The sequence below is a fragment of the Musa acuminata genome, chromosome BXJ2-9 (assembly GCF_036884655.1).
Source record: "Musa acuminata AAA Group cultivar baxijiao chromosome BXJ2-9, Cavendish_Baxijiao_AAA, whole genome shotgun sequence".
In the NCBI taxonomy this organism is placed as follows: Eukaryota; Viridiplantae; Streptophyta; class Magnoliopsida; order Zingiberales; family Musaceae; genus Musa; species Musa acuminata.
The window spans coordinates 32,800,744-32,820,950 of record NC_088346.1 but is presented as its reverse complement, the minus strand read 5'-3'; the positions used below and the strand labels follow the sequence as shown (position 1 = coordinate 32,820,950).

The 20,207-nt window shown below is 37.6% G+C and overlaps 2 protein-coding genes across 2 annotated transcripts; one reads left to right on the top strand and one right to left on the bottom strand.

Annotated features, from left to right (window-relative positions):
* The first annotated feature begins 3,889 nt into the window (after window positions 1-3,889).
* On the top strand, window positions 3,890-5,586 carry LOC135623357 (fasciclin-like arabinogalactan protein 2). Its single transcript, XM_065126226.1, has 2 exons — window positions 3,890-5,357; window positions 5,447-5,586. Exon 1 carries the CDS (start codon window positions 4,149-4,151, stop codon window positions 5,346-5,348), a length of 1,200 nt encoding a protein of 399 aa, XP_064982298.1. The 5' UTR covers window positions 3,890-4,148; the 3' UTR covers window positions 5,349-5,357; window positions 5,447-5,586.
* Window positions 5,587-6,050: 464 nt separating this feature from the next.
* On the bottom strand, window positions 6,051-19,640 carry LOC103998374 (transcription factor BIM2). Its single transcript, XM_009419833.3, has 7 exons — window positions 19,390-19,640; window positions 18,845-18,962; window positions 9,688-9,757; window positions 9,505-9,597; window positions 7,179-7,588; window positions 6,920-7,052; window positions 6,051-6,435 (listed from the first exon to the last, which is right to left on the bottom strand). Exons 1-7 carry the CDS (start codon window positions 19,457-19,459, stop codon window positions 6,334-6,336), a joined length of 996 nt encoding a protein of 331 aa, XP_009418108.2. The 5' UTR covers window positions 19,460-19,640; the 3' UTR covers window positions 6,051-6,333.
* Between the last annotated feature and the right edge of the window lie 567 nt (window positions 19,641-20,207).

Below are 20,207 nucleotides of genomic sequence, written 5' to 3'. Positions count from 1 at the left end.
AAGTATTCTTCAGGATGCATGTGAATGTTACCATCCAAATCCTTTCTTACACTGCCTAGAAATATATACATGAATCAAGTTGTTTCATTTGAAAATTTGACAAACTTACTAGATAGAAGACCATTAAAATCTTTAACTCGTGCAAAAGGCACAACATCTATACGAATGTCCAATTTAAGAATAGACTTGTGCAAATAAAAAATATCACCAAATTTCTCCCGAAAATCAATAGGCCTTGACTGAGTTTCATTTTTTTGTACAACATTCATTTTTTTATTTATGGCATCCTTCCACACTTTAACACTTTTAGCTTTATTGGAACAAAGAGGTTTAAAATTATCAATTAGTTCAGAAAAGAAATAATGACATATACTTACATTGTCTCCATCTTTGTAATGTGATGGTTTGACAATTGTTCTTTTTTATCTTCTTAGTATTTGAATTTTTTCTTCATGAATATCATTACTCCCCCTATCACTTTGCTCTATCATTGGTGATAAAAAAATAATAGGAGTAGATACAGATGAGGAAGAAGACGAGTCAATATCTGTAAGAGCATTAGATGGCAAAGGAATCTCAATCACGGGTTTTGAACATATATCATTTTCATTATTATGATTGATATTTTTAAAAGAAATTACTTGTGAAGGATAATAACAAGAAACTTCATCAAACATAATATCTCGAGATACCACATACCTATGTGTTTATGGATCCATGCATTTTCAAACTTTTTTCCTTTTATCATGGTTAATAAAGATGCATTTCTTAATCTTAGCATCAAGCTTGCTTCTCTTTGAGTTGGTATGTGAACATAGCATAGAGAACCAAATACTCTGAAATATTTAACATCTAGTTTCTTACGAGCTTATATGGAGATTTCAGATTAATTGAACTAAGAAAATTTTAATTAATAACATAAGTTTGCATATATCATACCTTTTGCCCATAAAGCTTTAGGTAAATTCTTTGCATGAAGCCAACATTTATAAGTCTCCATGAGATGTGAAATCTTTCATTCAACCATAAATTTTGTTGCAATATATTTGCGTATGTAATTTCCCTTTTCATGTCATACTCTTTGCAAAAAGAGCAAAATCTATCAGAAGTGAACTCTCCGCTATTATCAATGTGCAATCCTTTAATTTTTCTTTCAGAGCACTTTTAATTGTTAACTTGAACCCTTAAAATTTTGGAAAAGCTTTTTATTTTTCCTTCACAAAATAGACATAAGTGAACCTTATAAAATTATCAATAAAGAGAAGCAAAAACATGGTGTTTGAATAGGGCTCATTAGATCGATATGTATGAATAAGCTCCAAGGGAAATTTACATCTTGAAAGTAATCAATCAAAAGGTTACTTGTGTATTTTGCTATATTAATATCTTTTACAAACTTCATTATCACTAAAAGTAGTAAGATTGGAAAGATCATTCACCAATTTTTTTACATTATAATCTTCAATTTAAGAAAATTTATATAACAAAGTCTAACATGTCAGATTAATGTATTGTCATTTGTACTCTTCTTATCAATATAAGAGATTGATGCTAATAAAATATATAAATCTTTGATTCTTTTACTAATGTGTACTATATCTGTATTTAATTCTTTTATATTATGAAGAAACTTAATTTCATTAGGACCAAAAAGAATATAATTTTCAGCATCAACTATATTTGTAACATAAAAGAGATTTTTCTTCGTACCTAGAACATGGCACACACACTTCAATATAATAGGATCACTGTCTTTATTTGAAATTATAATAGTGACTTCTTTGTCTACTTGGTGAACAGTATTATTTGCCATGATAATTATATCATTATCTTCGTATTGATTAAAATTTATGAATTTGGTACCATCACTAGTGAGATGATGATCACATCCTAAATCAACAATGCAGTCATGCACTAGTTTCCAGCACATCATTGGTTGGAAAATAAATGGGAGCCTCATCTAGACCGTCCTATCTTGGATTTTAAATACAAAAATGTAATTGAACTGATCATTACATCATCATTACATCACTTGATCATTGGTTGGATCGATGGGTCTATCGATTGGACCATATGTTTGATTAAAAAAAAATTTAAATATATAAATAATTAAAAATATATAATATCAATCAAATATTATAAACATAAACTTTTATCTAGATTAAATACCATGCAATGATATCAATCTAAGAGGTAATTATATTAATCTAACACAAAATAAATTAATCAATGATACAAAGGCAATGGATATTTTCTAGGATATAAAAATGAAATGAATAATATATGCATACGAATTTCTCATATAAAATGTAGTATGATAATTCAACCAAGAGTTTATTTTGTAATCATATTCTAAATTTTTAAAAGTATTTTTTATTTATTGCAACATTTGATTTATTTTCTCGTAATCATTTTTATGACTAGGGAAAGAAAAGGTGAGACGTGAGGATAGGTGGAGAGAGAACGATAGTGAGAGGAAAAGGAGGTAAACGAAGAGAGGATGGTCAAAAGAGAAAAATAATTACGTGAGAGATCTTTTTTTTTTCTCACGTTAATCTTAATTTTAAAATTAAAAAAAATATATTATCTTAAATAAATAATAAACAAATTAAGGTATGGATATTTAAATAAACCTAACTATTTTTATAAAATTAAAATCGATTTTATTCGATTCATCTAAATTCATCAGGTTTATTCAAGAGTCAATCAAGTCAATCGATTCATTTTAATATTTTAATATAATTGATCCTAACAAATTAGACCAATTAATGATCTAATCCTCAATTAGTCTGATATGATTATTTGGTTTGTTCCATTTCTAATAATTATGCTAACAGGACTACGAGGGCCTATGTGAAATTATTTGTTTTTAGTGAGCTTCTCAATTTTATTATTTTGAAAAGGCACTTATGAGAGTAAAGAATAATGAATAATTATTTATTTTGAGGAAAACAAGGGTCAATGTGAAATTATTTGTTTCGAGTGAGCATTCCGATTTTATTACATCGAAAAGGCACTTATCATTTATATTATTACTTGATAAATTATCATTTATATTGAAGGCACATTAAAAATATTGACGAGTATTAGTAAAACAGGGCATGAATTAAATACCGACGAACAGAAAAAGGAAGCAAAGTATTAGTAATAGAACTCATGGTTTGGATGAGATTGTGCAAAAACAATGCTGCCGATCAAACTATCGCTTCTCATTTTAAGTTTTGGAATCAAAGAAAAGAAATAGGAGCAGAAGAGGACGAAGAATTAAGTGAATACAAGAGGGACCGATGGAGAACCCCGACCAAACGCCAACTCCATCATCGTCATCATTGAAACGTAGGGCGGAGATGGGTGCTGCCGTGTACCCACAATGATTGCCTTCCGCCAACTCAACACCCCTGCTGCGGTGGGCCCTGCGGCGGAGCTGGCCGGAGTTGCCGTCTGTGGAAGCGAAGAAGCGGCGTCTCCTCCTCCGCCCTACTCTTCCGCCGCCGCTGCCGGATGTATAGAGTTTATACTTTGTTGCGCTGCCGACAGTTTTAGTTCGGCGGTCAGAGATGGTTTGATTTCTCCTTCAGCACATGCCGAGGTGGGCGTGTTGCCGATGTCGTGGTGGTAGCGACTTACGAACGCCAGCATTCCTCTCCCTTTTCGCCCGTTGTATTTGTAGAACACCAAACACGAACTCATGGTATCCTTCCGGATTTAGGTGATACGTCCATACCAAGGTGCCCCATTTGCACCAACTTGATGTTGCTTCCTTTCTTTTTCTTTGTTGTGGTGGGAAGCGTGATTGATCTTTGGCGGTACCTAATCGTCAATAATGCAACGGGAATTTGAGTTGCTAATCTAATTGAATCTTGTTCTGGCTACAAGCAGCAGCTATTTCATTGAAAGACGATGGTGATTCTCCAACACATCCATTGTATAGTAAGACATGGCTGACGCCTGTCTTTCGTTTCGTAACTAAGCACTTGACTCGCGTCTCAGTGCATGAGCTACTTCGTCTCCGCTGCTTCTTCGACCTTATAATCTCCGTTCCCCTTCTTCCCCGCACACCACACAAGCGCTCCCTGCTTCTCTCTTCCTCCTCCTCCTCAATTCCTACGGTTAGTGTAGCATTCACCATTCTACAGCCAGCAGAGGCAATGCAGCGAGCTGTTCCTCTCCTTGCCGCTTCTCTCCTGCTGTTGGCCGCTGCTGCCACCTTTCCGGTTGCACGCGGCCACAACATAACCAAGATCCTGGCGCAGCACCCGGAATTCTCCACCTTCAACCACTACCTGTCCGCCACCCACCTAGCCAACGAGATCAACCGCCGCCTCACCATCACGGTGCTCGCCGTCGACAACGCCGGCATGTCCGACCTCCTCGCCAAGCACCTCTCCCTCCTCACCCTCCGCAACGTCCTCTCCCTCCACATCCTCAGCGACTACTACAGCTCCAGGAAGCTCCACCAGCTCAGCAGGGGCTCCACCATCTCCTCCTCCGTCTTCCAGTCCTCCGGCCACGCCCCCGGCACTACCGGCTACATCAACATCACCGACCACCGCCGGGGAAAGGTCACCTTCATCACCGAGGACGCCGGCGGCGCCCCGCCTGCTGTCTTGGTTAAGTCCTTGAAGGAGATCCCCTACAACATCTCCATCCTGCAGATAAGCACCATCCTCAGCTCCCCCGAGGCGGAGGCCCCCGTGGCGGCGCCCGCCCCCGTCAACCTCACCGTGCTCCTGGCCAAAAAGGGCTGCAAGGCCTTCGCCGATCTGCTACTAGCCAGCCCGGACGTCCTTCAGATCTTCGAGGACAACCTCGACGTCGGGCTCACGGTCTTCTGCCCCAGTGATGGCGCCGTCAGGGCCTTCGGCCCCAAGTACAAAAACCTCACTGGCGACGGTAAGGCCTCCCTCCTCCTCTACCACGGCGTGCCGGCGTACTACTCTCCCCAGCTCCTCAAAACCAACAACGGCTTCTTCACTACCCTCGCCACCACCAGCCGCAACAAGAACTTCCATTACACCGTGCGGACCGACGGCGACGCCATCACGGTCAAGACCCGAGTTGTCACCGCCACCATCACCTCCACAATCCTCGACCAGGATCCTGACGCAGTCTACGCTATCAACAAGGTGCTCCAGCCCCGGGAGCTGTTCAAGATCCCCGAGGTCGTCGAGGCCGACGCTCCCGCCCCGGCTTCCAAGAAGTCCAAGCACGCCGCGGCAGGCCCCGAGGAGTCACCTGCGGACGAAGAGGCGTCGGACAACTCTGTTCTCAGTCTCAGCGCCGCCGGAAGGTGGCTCACCGCCGCCATGGCTGCCACTTTGGCGGCAGCAGTCATAGTCGTCGTCTGATATAATAATGTAAAGGTTCACGCATTCTTCTTCTTGTCCTTCTGTTATTTATCTGTGCCATAAAAAATTTTCCTGTTTTACTTCTTCTGGTGTTGCAGTCTCACGATTTGGGACGGGGAATAATTGAGGACCAGAGAGATATACATATAATCTTCTATATATACACATATACTCTCTTCCTCCGGTGAATTTGTTCTGTAGATTGTGTGGTTTTAAATGGTGATGATGAGTTACTTCATACATGGTCACTGTTTGGAGACTGCATCATGGATTTAGTGAGTGTTTACACTCTGTCATACTATAGTTATACTCTTCTGGTGTTCAACTTTATAATATTACCAGAGAACAATACAAGAAAACAATTGAATTTGGATGATATCATCCCAATCCGAGCAATATGTTTGTTTAAATCCTGTAAAATTTTCAAAGGCAGATGTTCATTTTTCAATGAAATGCCTTTCGTACATGCATATACAAAACAATTAAATTATCCACCCAGTTTTCCTTGCCAAGGAACGGGAACAGGCAGTTGCAGCCACAGCCTACCTTCAGAGAACTGATGAGAACGCCATATGTACTCAATCAACCGCTTTACAAGCATGCATGCAACAATCCTCCCCAGCAGAGATATGTTTAGCAATCTCCAATAATTTATGATGATTCGGTGCTCCAACAACACATGGTCGATCAAACTCATCCAGGTTTAGAAGAAAACCACTGCCGTGTAATCGATCAGTACAATTCACAGCGACCAATGGTCGAAAAGGACAGATTCATACAAGGACTTGGACGTTACAAGACTCCATAGAGAGGACCAGAAGCATACACGCCAATTAGCTTCTCGGTTCTGCAAGAAAAAGCTTCACGTGATTACAAAAGAATACACAATGCTATTACAACGAGGACAAGAGGCAACGCCTTGCAGGTTCATCAGTTGGATGATCACAAAAAATTCAAACTGTTGAAACATAGTCACTTGCTGGTATCAGCCTTTTTGCCGCTTTGGCACTTGTTCAGACTCCTCAATGTTGCTCCCTGGCACCGTGTTTCCCATTATTTGATGAATATGTGAATTGTCCGAGTGATCCTATAAACAATAATATGGAACACGTTATTTAGTAGTTTCTAAACAGGGTAAGGCCATTAAGTGTGGATTCTTGCGCGTCCACATATAGTTCCCTCAGCAAAACTAGCCATAAATCCATAACGGTCCAACCACCACGTTAGAATACCAATTTAATAAAGCACTGCTTAAATATTGTGTAAAAAATTATTAATGAGATCAATTAACTGGTGAGCATATCCACAAGAAGAAAAAACACATGATGTTGATTAACAAAATATCTTATGTATGATGTTATTCATCTTATGTTGTCATCATCTGTTGGAAGAACAAGGAGATAATTCCATTAGAAACAGGTAAATCTATAGTGCATCTGCCCACCAGCATTGGGTACCATGAGAACTTCCAAGAGAGTTATCTACTGAAATTGGATTCAACATGTTCCATAATCACATTAATCATTCTAGTTGCTAAATATAGGACAAGGAACAAACAAGATAGTTCACACCTTTGCATTGGACATATTAGCAGTGGTAGGCCTTTTGCTTGCACCCTTGCCAAGATTTATCTGCACAGAAATGCTGGCTTGAGACAGATCTACTCCTGAACTAGCCATGGCTTGTGACAATGCGGTCAATAACCTGCACGCAGGTAATCCATAAGGAGTTCATTCTACATTTGACAAGAAGACAAATTTTCCCATGAAAGCGCATAAAAAGTTGTCATGACAATCTGAACAAAAATGTTTCAGTTGAATGATGACTCACCCTTGGGAGTAGACACTAGAAATGCTAATTGTGCCCTCATCAATTATTAGCTCTTCATGTTCATTCAGCATATCACTGCTCAAATTGCAATCGGCCATGCATGATGAACTTTGCCACTCAGATTGAGACTGAGACACTGGATTATCTGAGTCTGAAATCACCCTCTCCTGAGGTTGCATAAAACCAGATCCCCTTCCAACAGAAGCATAATAGTTTGACTGCATGGGAACAAGCACTGCACCTGGACTCATATCAGCTTCTGCCACATTGTGTGCGTTTGAGAGGGACATTGGTGCCCCAGGGATGCTACTATCAACAAACTTTCCAGAAAACAAATGGCCAGATTGAGAACCATTTTTTGTAAGGTTAGGAGGATCAACCATACCATCTCCCGGGCCTTGATTGCTACTCTGGTACAAGGCAAGAAATTTATCAGATAAATCTAGATACCGTATTGAACTACTATTTAGTGTCTTAAAAATTTTGTTCCTCTTCTTCTAATGTACACTAGCAAGTGCTCACATCCATCCACATACATGCGCATGCACAAGCACATACTAAGTTGTGGGAACATCATGAGATTACTTTAATTTGAGGAGATTGGTTTTTTCTTTCATACATCCTAGAGTAACCAGATACATCATTTTAATCCTGAAGAAAAACAAAAGCACACATGGCAGGGCCTTAAATTGCATATGAATAGACATTAAAATACAAAGAAAACAACAATTATTAAGGCTATCACTAGTGAAGGATGAATTTTGATTCAGTTTTCATTTAATTTCCAATTCAAACCGAACATGTTGCATTTTCCAAGATTTTAAACTATTATGAACCAAATCAAATAACAGATAGAAATTGAATTTGTTGGTTTCCGATTGGTTTTTAATGCAGTTTTTAATAGGTAAGATATCTCAAAGATGCTAAGTAATATACAACCAAAATATACACCTGAAATATTATATTCATGATGGTAAAGTATGTTACATTAGTTTATGTATATACATTTTGATAGTTTAATAATATCTACTACAATTACAAGAATTAATATTTAATATAAATGTATTTAACTATGTGATATTTGGTTGTGTTCAGTTTTATGACATGATGTCTGACACAACCTCATAATTCTGACTGATATAAACATCTGATACAGAAATATTTAACTGTTCCCTTATGTGACATGACCAGCAGTAAGTTGAGTTAATCGGTTAATAGAACTGCAAGGTTTCAGTCATTTATGATCGATTCTTAAATCTGTCCTAGTTCCTTCTATGGAGATTGTGTTCTACTTGCACTCCTGAAGAAAATAATTGTCATTTCACCACAGATCCAACTCTTCCCAAATGCCAACAACTTCGCTTATTTCTTGTCAACTAATGAGATTAATTTGGAAACAGGGGAAGTATTTAAATTATCAATCAGCATTAAACATCTAAGGAACTATGAAGATTGCTCCTAAATTGCATTTGATTGACTGAAATAAGGAAGTTCATTTAACATAGCGTCTCTCCAGAGACATATTTGGGCATGAACATTGTGATAGTAAGCTAGAATCCAGACTTAGAATGATTAATCATGTCAACAGTAAGTAAAATATATGTATAACAAGAAAAAGAAATTGTTGCAAAGAAAAATGGAAGTAACAAAATCATTGCCTGATAAATAAATTAAAAATGATTTGATTACTAGCATCACTTCGCACAGGGTTTAGCTGGACCTCTTACAGGAAGAATGGGAAGCTTTGGACAAGAATTTGGGCCCCCACCAATACAGAGTCAGGCATGGCTAGGGATGATGAAGGTGCAGACCAAAGCTGGACCATTAACATTACAAATATTGAATAACAGGATGGACAATCAAGTCATCATAAGACCCACAGAAACTGATAATCTTTAGCTGGGACAGGTATGTCAATAAACGGAATAAGACACACTGGTTCTCAGAACCCCTTGCTTCTTTACACCCCTAACCAGTAAGTGTAACTAATAATTTTATAAATTAATAGATAAACCCAGTATACCAACAAAACGGTTAAGTGCAATATTATTCTGTTTTCTTAATGTATGAATATATTGTAACATGTGGATTGTTTAAGTAATCCAAGCATGAAATGCAGCACAAAAATGCATGCTTCCTCCTTGCAAGCGGATAAACCAAAAATTTTTGGTCTTCAAAATTTTGTCAACATGGTCAAATAAGCAAGCCAATGATTTGTTTTTAACTCATTCATCGAACAATTAAATGATTTGCCTCTTGATGCCTAAATCCTAGGTATGTATTCATTCTCATGGCAAATGTAAGGAAAAAATGACAGAAGATTTACCCATGGCATCAATTTTTCATTTTCCTGATTCCAACCTGGAAATGATTCATACTTTTGTACCTTCTCTTGTAAAAACTTGATGTATTCAATAACCTGCATGAGAACACAGCTCCTATGAAGTACTATTCTAATAACTTAACTGCAAAGAGAAAGCATTAAAAAGCATAAAAAAACTGCAGCTACCTCCAAAAGAAATGAAGCTTTATCCCTCTTTTGATCACTATGTGGTATCAGGTCTCTAAGTATCTGAAATCTGCATGTCATAAGACGAGCTGGTAATAGATAAAATGTAATAGCACAAAGCTTAGTACTTCAATTTTAGAGTTTGTCAGCTGTTCATTTTGGCTTTTCCGGTTTTCCAAAGACAAAGTAAAGACATCCAATTTCCAGCAAGAAATAAGAAACTTTAAAAATAACCATGAAAGTCCTGAGGAATGTGATAAAAACAAACCAAATAACAGAATAATCATCGCACCTTCTGTTGTAATCCTAATAATAATATATCAATAAAGTCTTATACACAAATCAAATAATATGCTAAACTGCTGCTGTTTGAATATGCCCACCTAATCATGCTTTCATGGACGGCCATGCTGATACTAAATGAGTGCTCATCAGTGCATATTTGTTGTCTCATACTAGCATGTAGGTGGGCACAGATGAATGGTCCTTCTTGACAAGCTTTTTACAAACATACACATGAGAATACATAGTAGTTTAACAAATTATCCCAAGTCAGTCTGTATAAGCAAATTAAATTAATTATATGCCTAGCATGGCATGTTGTTGTGGTATAAATAAGAAAGAAGCCCAGATGTTCCACATCAATGGGATATTGATGGGAAGTTGAGGAAGCTCATGGCCTATAAACAAGTGCCTGACATGGAAGACCAAGCAAATCCTTGGCCCACATCATTGGTGCCAACTGTGGGAACCCATAGTTTATCCACAATACAAGCTATTTCAGCTAGAAAGGCTCTGTTTTTGTATAATTAGAGGACCAAAGTTCCCACATTGTTGGGGTCAAATAACCATGTGAGCTACATGTAAAAGTCCATTCTTGATCAGGTGTCTTTTCTAAGGACAAAATCATGCAGCAAATTGCCCAATCGAACAATTTCTCATGCAAAACAACACATTAAAAGGCTTTCACTCACAATTGCTCCTTGAATGATTTCATCTAACTTTCCTAACATCCCAATTGACTCAAATCATATAGTTCCTTTTTATGAACATAAGCTCTCATGCTATTATCTCTTCTAGTATTGCAACAAAGGACAAAGAAACCCATTTTACATTAATTGGTTTGGGTCAATGACAGCTAATTCCACACACTAGGTTGGCCATTTCCCATTTTCTCAGTCAAATTTAATATGACTTTAGTAAATTCCAATCCGGATCCATTCTTTAAACAATTTTTACAAACACAATTTTGCAAAATCATTTGCACCCTCAGCATTATAAGGTGTGGCACCACCATGGTTTAAAATTTTGGTTTCCACCAATTGCTGCAGACGTGTAATTGTCAATCCAATGGCAGACCAGTATGCAACCCAAGCAAATTCACCCAATCTGTAAACTCATTTGCACCCTCAGCATTATAAGGTGTGGTCCCACCATGGTTTAAAATTTGAATTTGTACCAATTGCTGTGAACCAGTAATTGTCGGTCCAATGGCCGACCAATATGCAGCCCAAGCAATTTCATTCAATCCAATCTGAAACCTAGCTTACCACCTGGTAAAGTCATTGTACCAGAATTATTGAGTGGTAAGCTGACCAATACCAAGCTATATTGGACAGTAAGCCCATCATTGATATTAATACCAGGTCTTCTTTGTCGCAATGTTTTTCTGTTTGTGTAAACTGCCAACAGCTGTCTTATCTTTTTGTTTACCTTCTTTTCCTTATCTCTCCCCTTCTCCATCTCCTTTGTCGTGTCCTCCAACTTTTCCTCTGCCTCCTCTTCTCCTTCTCTTCCTTCTCTCCTTCCTCCTCTTATTCAGCCATCGCCTCCTCTTCCTCTCACTCTCTGCTGGTCTGGCTTGTATCGATCTGTAGCAGTGATTGCAAAAGGCGCTCGGGCGCTCGCCTAGGCGCTCGGGCGAGGCGAGGCGAGGCCCGAGCGCCTCGCTAATGTCCCAGGCGGCGCGCTTCAAACAGGCGCCGCCTGGGCGCTCGCCCGAGCCCAGGCGCTGGGCGCTTCGGGCGAGCGCCTGGGTAAACCAAGGCGACCGAACCAAAATTTTAGGTCTGGTTCGGTCCTGGTTCGGTTGTTTATTGGTTCAATAGAACCAACTAAACCGATATAACCCCAACCCTAACCCTAACCCTAACCCAACACTAACCTGCTGCCGCTGTCGCTCTCGATCCCGATCTCGATCGCGATCTCGTCGCTTGCTGCCGCTGCTCGCCGGTGTCGCTGCTCGCGCCTCCCTCGAGGCCTCCCGTTGCTCGCGCCTTCCGCTCCCTTTCCCTTTTCCGCTGCAGCTGCCGCCGCTCGCCGCTGCTGCTGCTGCCGTTGTCGTCGCTCGCCGCTGCTGCCGCCGCTCGCCGCTGCCGCCGCTCGCCGCTGCTTCCTCGTTTCTCCATCAGGCTCAGTATACTCTTAATATTAAGTTTATTTAAATTTTAAAATGATTAATTTTCTGTTAATAGATTAATAATATATTATTTTGATTTTAATGTTATTAATTTTTATTTATTTGAAATTATTGTTAGGTTTCAACATAAATGGCAAGTGCAGAAAACAACTCAATAGAGTCTCCAATGGTATAAAAAAAAATCCTGCATGGAAGTATAATTATTTGAAGGATCCGAAAGATCCTAATGCAGTGACTTGCATATTCTGCGATAAGACTACCAGAGGTGGTATTTTTCGTGCAAAACAACATCTAGTAGGAAATTTCAAGAAGGCAGCAGCTTGCAAAAAATGTTCACCTGAGGTAAAAGAAGAGTTGTTGAATTATATAAATGAAAAGAAGACACAAAAGAATGAATCTTATGGGAATTTACCAGAAGACAATGTTGAACATATCAGAGATGAAGAAGAAGATTATTCTACGAGTATTAACCCAAGTGAAAAAAAAGTATACGACAAAAAGGGAAAAGTTATGAGTACTAAGAAAGGTAGAAAAGGACCGATGGATCTATATATGCTTCAAGGATCCCAGAAACAACAAGGGCAAGCAGGAGGCTCAAAATCGAGACAAACAAATATAAGTGATGGTTGTGATAAAGAAATAAGAGGAAGAACAATTCAGCACATTGCTCGCTTCTTCTATCAGGCTGGTCTTCCCCTTAGTACAACTCGTTTAGACAGTTTTAAGGATATGATTGAAGCTATTGGAAGATATGGTGCAGGATTAAAACCTCCAAGTTATTATGAGATGCGAGTTCCATTGCTGCAAAAAGAGTTGAATTATACAAATGACTTACTAAAGGGTCATAAAGAATCATGGGCAACACATGGTTGCTCTATTATATCCGATGTTTGGACTGACAGGAGGCGCAGGAGTATAATTAATTTTATGGTTAATTGTTCTTTAGGGACTATGTTTATGAAGTCAATAGATGCTTCATCTTTTGTAAAATCTGGAGACAAGATATATGATTTACTTGACAACTTCGTGGAAGAAATTGGAGAACAAAATATCGTTCAAATCATAACCGACAATGGAAGCAACTATGTTTTAGCTAGTAATATTCATCTTTTGATTTTGTTAATTATCTTATCTTCAATTAAGTGTGTTAAACTCTTAAGTCTTATCATTTTTGTTATCCTTTGTCTCAGGTAAATTGCTTGAATCAAAAAGACAACACTTATATTGGACTCCATGTGCAGCACATTGTATTGATTTAATGTTAGAAGATATTGGAAAGATCTTAGAAATCAAGAAAACTTTAGAAAGGGCAATTTTTGTTGTTGGATTTCTTTATAATCATATTGGGGCTTTGAATATGATGAGAGAATTTACAGGGAATAAAGAATTAGTGAGACATGGTGTTACCCGATTTGCTACTTCATTCTTGACATTACAGAGCGTGCATCGTCAAAAACATACTCTGAGAAATATGTTTACCTCTGAGAAATGGGTGACAAGCAAATGGGCAAAAAAAGCAAAAGGCAAGAGGGCTGCTGATATCATCTTAATGCCATCCTTTTGGAATCATGTAGTTTATATATTAAAGGTAATGGGCCCTCTTGTTCGAGTCCTTCGGTTGGTGGATAATGAAAATAAGCCTGCAATGGGATATATTTATGAGGCTATGGATAGAGCAAAGGAGACGATTAAAAGATCTTTTAATGAAAATGAAGAAAAATATGAGAAAATTTTTACAATCATTGACGAAAGATGGAATTGTCAACTTCATCGTCCCTTACATGCAGTAGGATATTATTTGAACCCTGAATTCTTTTATAAGATTAAATCTGTTAGATTTGATGCAGAAGTTTTGGGTGGGTTATATCAGTGTGTTGCAAGATTAGTTCCCAGTATTGAGGTTCAAGATAAGATTATTCATGAATTATCTTTATATAAAAATGCTGAAGGTCTCTTTGGAATTTCAATTGCCGTTCGATCCAGGACAACTACCTCTCAAGGTATTAATAATTTGATATAATTAATTTCATATATATTATGTTACTATGTTATTGCTAATAATAACATAAATTTTGCAACTGAATGGTGGAGTCTATTTGAAAATTCCACCCCGAACTTACAGAAATTTGCTGTCAAAGTACTTAGTTTGACATGTAGTGCTTCGGGTTGTGAGCGAAACTGGAGTGTCTTTGAGTATGTAACTATTACTAAATATTTTTATTTTAATTAATTTATTTATTTAGATATATGTATTAATATATTTTTAAATTATATGACATGACAGATTCACTCGAAGAGAAGAAATCGGTTAGAACATCAACGATTGCACGATCTTGTTTACATAAAGTATAATCAAGCTTTGAAGACTCGTCATGATTTGAAAAATAGATTTGATTCAATCTCATTGCAAGATATTGATGATTCAAATGAGTGGTTAGTAGGAGAAATGGGTGCTAACTTGCAAGATGCTGAAGACGAGCTTGTATTTGAATATGATAGATTGACGTGGGGAGATGTGGCAAGAGCTTCAGGTGCTGGAGAATTACAAACATATACAAGACAGATGTCAAAGAGAAAAATGAGTGCAAAAGCATCAAGCTCGGCTCCTGCTATTGTTGAAGACATAGAGAATGAAACATATCTTGATGAAGAGAAAGGAATCGAAGAACAAGAGGAAGAAGACGAATTCAATGAAGATGATTTGTGTGAAAATGACGATAATATTGATTATAATGAATGACTTTGATGTAAAATTTTAATGTTTTGAATTTTGAAACTTTTTGTTAATGTGACATTGTGATTTTGTATCTTAGATTTTCTTAATTTATTAGCATATTTTTATTTAAAATTTTAAATAATTATATTTATTAATTATATTATATATTTTTATATTTTAGCGCCTCGCTTCGCTCGGGCGAGCGCCTAGCGCCTCGGGCGTTTTTGGACCTTGGCGCCTTTTGGCGCCTAGCGTTTTTTAAATCACTGATCTGTAGCACCCTATACCTATACTTAGATGTATGGCAGTGATTTAAAAAGCGTTAGGCACCAAAAGATGCCAAAGTCCAAAAACGCCCCAAGCGCTAGGCACTCGCCCGAGCGAAGCAAGGTGCTAAAATATAAAAATATATAATATAATTAATAAATATAATTATTTAAATAAAAAATATGCTATTAAATTAAAAAAATCTGGTACAAAATCATAATAAATAAATAAATAAATAAATCATAATAGTATATTTTTATTTTTTAAATAAAAAATATACTATTAAATAAATAAAAATTAATAGTATTAAAATAAAAATAATATATTATTAATCTAATAAATAAAAATACTATTATTAGTATACAGTTAGCAGTATACTGTTAATATACTGTTAACAATATAGTGAGAAGACCGAGGCTACTAAGACAACGGCAGCGATAGCAGGCGATAGTTGTAGCTAAAGCGGGAGCGACGGCGACAGCGAGAGCAGCGAACGACAGAGGGAGTGGGAGCGGGAGCTGCGAGCGGCAGCAGGAGCGGTGAGCGACAACGGGAGCGACGACAACAGCGGCGAGCGACGACAACAGCAACGAGTAGCAATTGTGGCAGCGGCAAGTAGTCGGCGAGCAACGATTGTGGCAGCGGCGAGTAGCGACAGTAGCGGCAAGCAGCAATAGTGGCAGCGACAGCAGAGAGCAGCGACAGCAGAGAAAAAATCTCAACTGCAAAATCGCAAGTGTTAGGGTTGGGGAAGTTGGGGAAATCGCGAGAGGGAGCCTGATATCGATGATTTAGTTGATTCGATTGAACCAACTAAAGCACCGGAGACCAACCAAACCTAAAAATCTAGTTTGGTCGCCTGGTTTAACCCAGGCGCTCGCCCGAAGCGCCAGGCGCCTGGGCTCGGGCGAGCGCCCAAGCGACGCCTCTTTGAAGCGAAGCGCCTGGACATAAAGCGAGGCGCTCGGGCCTCGCCTCGCCCGGGTGCCCGAGCACCTATTGAAATCACAGATGTATGGTACAGATATTGTACCAGTCTGGCCACCAATGGATATCGATATCGAACCAAGATTTTTATTCTTGGATATCACAATAGTCCACTTAGAAAAGAATGAAAATATACATGAGTTACGTGGTCTTTTACTAAATATTTAAAAAAATTTAACAACTTAAGCAAGTGGCTGCTCCACTCAACAAAAGCTATAAGGCTAGTTAATCACTTGGATCATGATAAATAGTGTCTATTAATTTCCATGATCCCTTCACATGGGCTAACTCATTGTCAGTCACATTGATGATCCAAGTGAACCGAACCCAATGAAGAGAGCAAGATCATTAAGGACAAGGCCAACAACAATTGGTGGCCATTTCCCGTGTTACCCTATAGGAGGCTTCAAAAAAATATATTAGGAGGCTATTAGAGATTTAAGTGAAAATTAAGATAACTCAAATTGCTATACCGAGAAGACAAGATCATTAAGGATGTGGCCAACAACAATTGGCAGCCATTCCCCAGTGTTACCCTATAGGAGGCTTCAAAAATATATATTAGGAGGCTGTTAGAGATTTAAGTGAAAATTAAGATAACTCAAATTGTTATACCAAGAAATAACGAGGGTACCTAGAACATTTTAGGCCATGTGCCTGGACCTACTCCATACAAGTTACTAAATAATAGGTCTAGAATAATGACACAGTGACAACATGCTCTCACACCTCTTACCCACTTCGTTAAATAATGGTGCAAGCTTTAAACTTCTTGGAAGTGGATCATAATCAACTCATCTATGGACATCAGGCAAACAAAGTGACATAAATTAAATAAAACACAACTAAATTGGTCATATAAACCCACGAGAGATTATAGTGCATCCATGAAACGTCATATAGGTAACATAAAAGGCAAGAAAAAATGGACAAACTCAGTGCACAAGGTTCCATCCGATGCAGGCAGGACTGCAGACTTAAATATGTGACTTAGATGGTTTACCAAAAATTTAGGCTAGAACATTTTATGCCTAGTGTCTAGACCTACACCATATAATTCACCACAAAGTAAGTCTGAAATCATGACATAGCGATAACATGCTCTCACACCTCTTATTCACTTGAAAAATGGTCCAATATTTTGACTTCTCACATGTGGGGTCATAATCAACTCGTCTATGGAGATCAAGCAAACAAAGTATATTAACTAAACTGGCTGTATAAATCCACAAGAGATTTTAGTGCATCCAATTAAATGTCATATATATAATATAAAAGGCAAGTTAAAAGAGGGTGAATCTAGCGGATAACGCTCCCGCCAATAATGGAATCGTGGGGACCAATGTATCCAACCTCACCTCTAGATACAGTGAGGTTGTCTTCGTGACTCAAACCCTAGTCACATGCATCGCAAAGGAGTAACTTAACCATAGTACAAAGGCCCATCCTCATATAAAAGGCAAGCTACCACAAGGAAAGGCCTTTGATAAAAGATAACAAAAGTGAACTCCATTTGAAGGAATAAAAGAAGGCACCAGATTACACTGAATGGATGAAAAAACTTTATGAAGCTATCCTATAAAGCTAGAACCTAGTACAATAAATTTCCATCTAAACAAACTAAAAAATAATTTATCTACTTTTGTTTTATTGGAATGAGAGCAACAGCAACTGATGATAAAATAGCAGGATAAAGTATAGTGGAAGGATTTAGGCTGCGTTTGGGAACACATTTGCATTTTTAATATGCAGTTAGAGGAAGGGTTTTGAATAAATGTGTAATCATAAAATGCTTTGAGTGTTGGTAAATAATAGATGAAAACTGCAATTTAAATGTGCCTTGATGTAAGTGTTGCATGGTAAAATTGTATCTCAAAAGTCCATTGAATATTTTATGACAAACTTACCCTTTTAATATTTTTAATATTTATTCAAAAGTAAATACATAATTTTTATTTAAATTAATAATAAAATTTAAAATAAATAAATAAATGTATGTAATCTTATAAAAAATTTCATACAGCCCAAATATACAATAAATAAAAAATATAATCATATAAATAAATATAAAATAATCTTTAAAAATAAATAAATAAATAAAATTCTACCTTTATGAAAAATATAAATTATATTGATTTCTCACTAAATCATTTTAGTAATCTTGTAATTTTAGATAAGGTCATAGGGTACTTTCAAAATTTTAAAAATATATTAGCATCCTCCAAATGCTAATGCTACTATGAGGGGTGTTTGAACATTTCCAATACAACATCTAAACTTGATGTGATTTAAAAAAAATTTAGTAAACACCGATTCACATTTGAAATGTGCATTGGTCCCTGAATGCACATTTTAAATATATTTCCAAACACACCCGTAGTTCAGGTTTGCTCAAGTTTCAATAACATACCTATTTCGACTTAACTACTTAAACGTACTTTAAATATCCAACTTAACTGCCTTGCAATATATTCCTTTGTTATTAATATTGTCAAAATCATCTTTTGAAGATCATTGCATGAGAAATTCTACCCAGTAGACCCAGAAATTTAGTAACTATTCATGTTAAGAGATTGGTGAAGGTACTTGGCAGATCTAGTACTGCAATCACTATAGAATTGCGATCAAGGCTATCTATTCATAGAAAAGAGAATTGAACTAGAAGAGACTAGAAAGTTGATGCGATAAGAACTACAATGTGTTAAGGAGCCGATCAAAAAATCACGATAGACGATAGGAATATGTGATCAAATTGACTGGTGACTGACCTGTCATTGATTTTGCACCTCCGACGCTGCTCGGTCGCAGAATGCTTTGATCTTGGCGTAGTTGGCGTGCCTGGCTTCTGTTCACTACTCTTCCCATCAACCTTCACCGTGAGTTCCACTGGAGAAACCCACAGAAACGAAAATTGATATTTTTGGCAAAGAAAGGCCATTCGTACCTCAAAAGTACCTCTTGTTTCTTGGGCTCAGCAAAATATTTAGCTTTTTAAAAGCAACATAGGTTTCAAAAGAGAGATGGGCACCCTTTTCAGAAAAATGGTGTATAAAGAGGGAAAACCAAAAGAAAACGCCAAAAAGTCTATATTTTATAGGTTTTGATTAGGTAATTGGAAAAATAGATATTAAAACAGAGGATAATCACGGTAAAACTCGTTCTCAGCATATGAATTTTCGGAAAGAGAACAGATCATGCTATGATTTTGCCTATGAAATTTGAACTTCGCAAAACAAGGCCTTTCATAAAAGAAACATAACAAAATGTAAAGAGAGAGAGAGAGAGAGAGAGAGAGAATTTCTCTTCAAGGAACCTCTTCGAGACGATTCCTGCGCTCTCCCCATCTCGTCCTCGTCGCCGCTCGATCTCGAGACCGACTCCATCAGCCGCTTCCCACGCCCAGGCTCACCAGCTCCCGAAGCAACCCTTAGGTTGAGAAGAGAGGAGGAGATCGACGGAAACCCTAATCTGAACTTTACTCTCACCCAAGTCTCTAATTTCTCTCCGCTACAGGAAAACAAAAATGGAAAGAAGAAAAACCAGAAAGGAGGACAAGAGCAAACTGGCATTCTTGCCCCCGGTGAAGTCCCAATATCCCCAATCCAGGCTTTCCAATTGACGTCCTTGCCCCTAATAACTTGCAGGAAATTACACGAACTGTCATGGAGTGTCTGCGGCCAATTGGACAGGTCCGTAAACAAACATAATCCGAGTCATTAAAATTCAATGTTTGATGGGAAGAAGCATACCGCAGTTCCAAATATTAAGATTATAATTTCTTTCTCTACTTTGTTGATTGATTAATTAATATTTGTGTGATGTTATTCTCTTGTCTTTATCCTCAATTGATTGATTTCCAAAGAAGAATGATCGTGTCAGTCATCAATCATTTAATCTTTTGTGCATCTGCGATTTTGAGTTACGATGTCATCTTTTCCAAGGCTTCGTGACGGAGAGAATAATAATGTCCTTTTTCTTTCACCAACCAATGGAGTAAAATCCTGATTTTGCCGCTCCATTTTGTACCAAGATAAAGTTTAACCTTTTATATAAAATTGTTGGGGGTAATTTATTAAAAGAAAAACTCAAGATTTTATCAGATGATTGATATGCTTATATTTAATTTTAAGA

Excerpts from the sequence above, each read along its gene's own strand:
- LOC135623357 (XM_065126226.1), top strand. The coding sequence starts at position 4,149 with ATGCAGCGAGCTGTTCCTCTCCTTGCCGCTTCTCTCCTGCTGTTGGCC.
- LOC103998374 (XM_009419833.3), bottom strand. The coding sequence starts at position 19,459 with ATGGAGTCGGTCTCGAGATCGAGCGGCGACGAGGACGAGATGGGGAGA. Across the intron at positions 9,598-9,687 it reads AAGCTTCATTTCTTTTGGAG|GTTATTGAATACATCAAGTT; the intron begins GTAGCTGCAGTT and ends GTTCTCATGCAG. Across the intron at positions 7,589-9,504 it reads ATGAAAAATTGATGCCATGG|AGTAGCAATCAAGGCCCGGG; the intron begins GTAAATCTTCTG and ends GCCTTGTACCAG.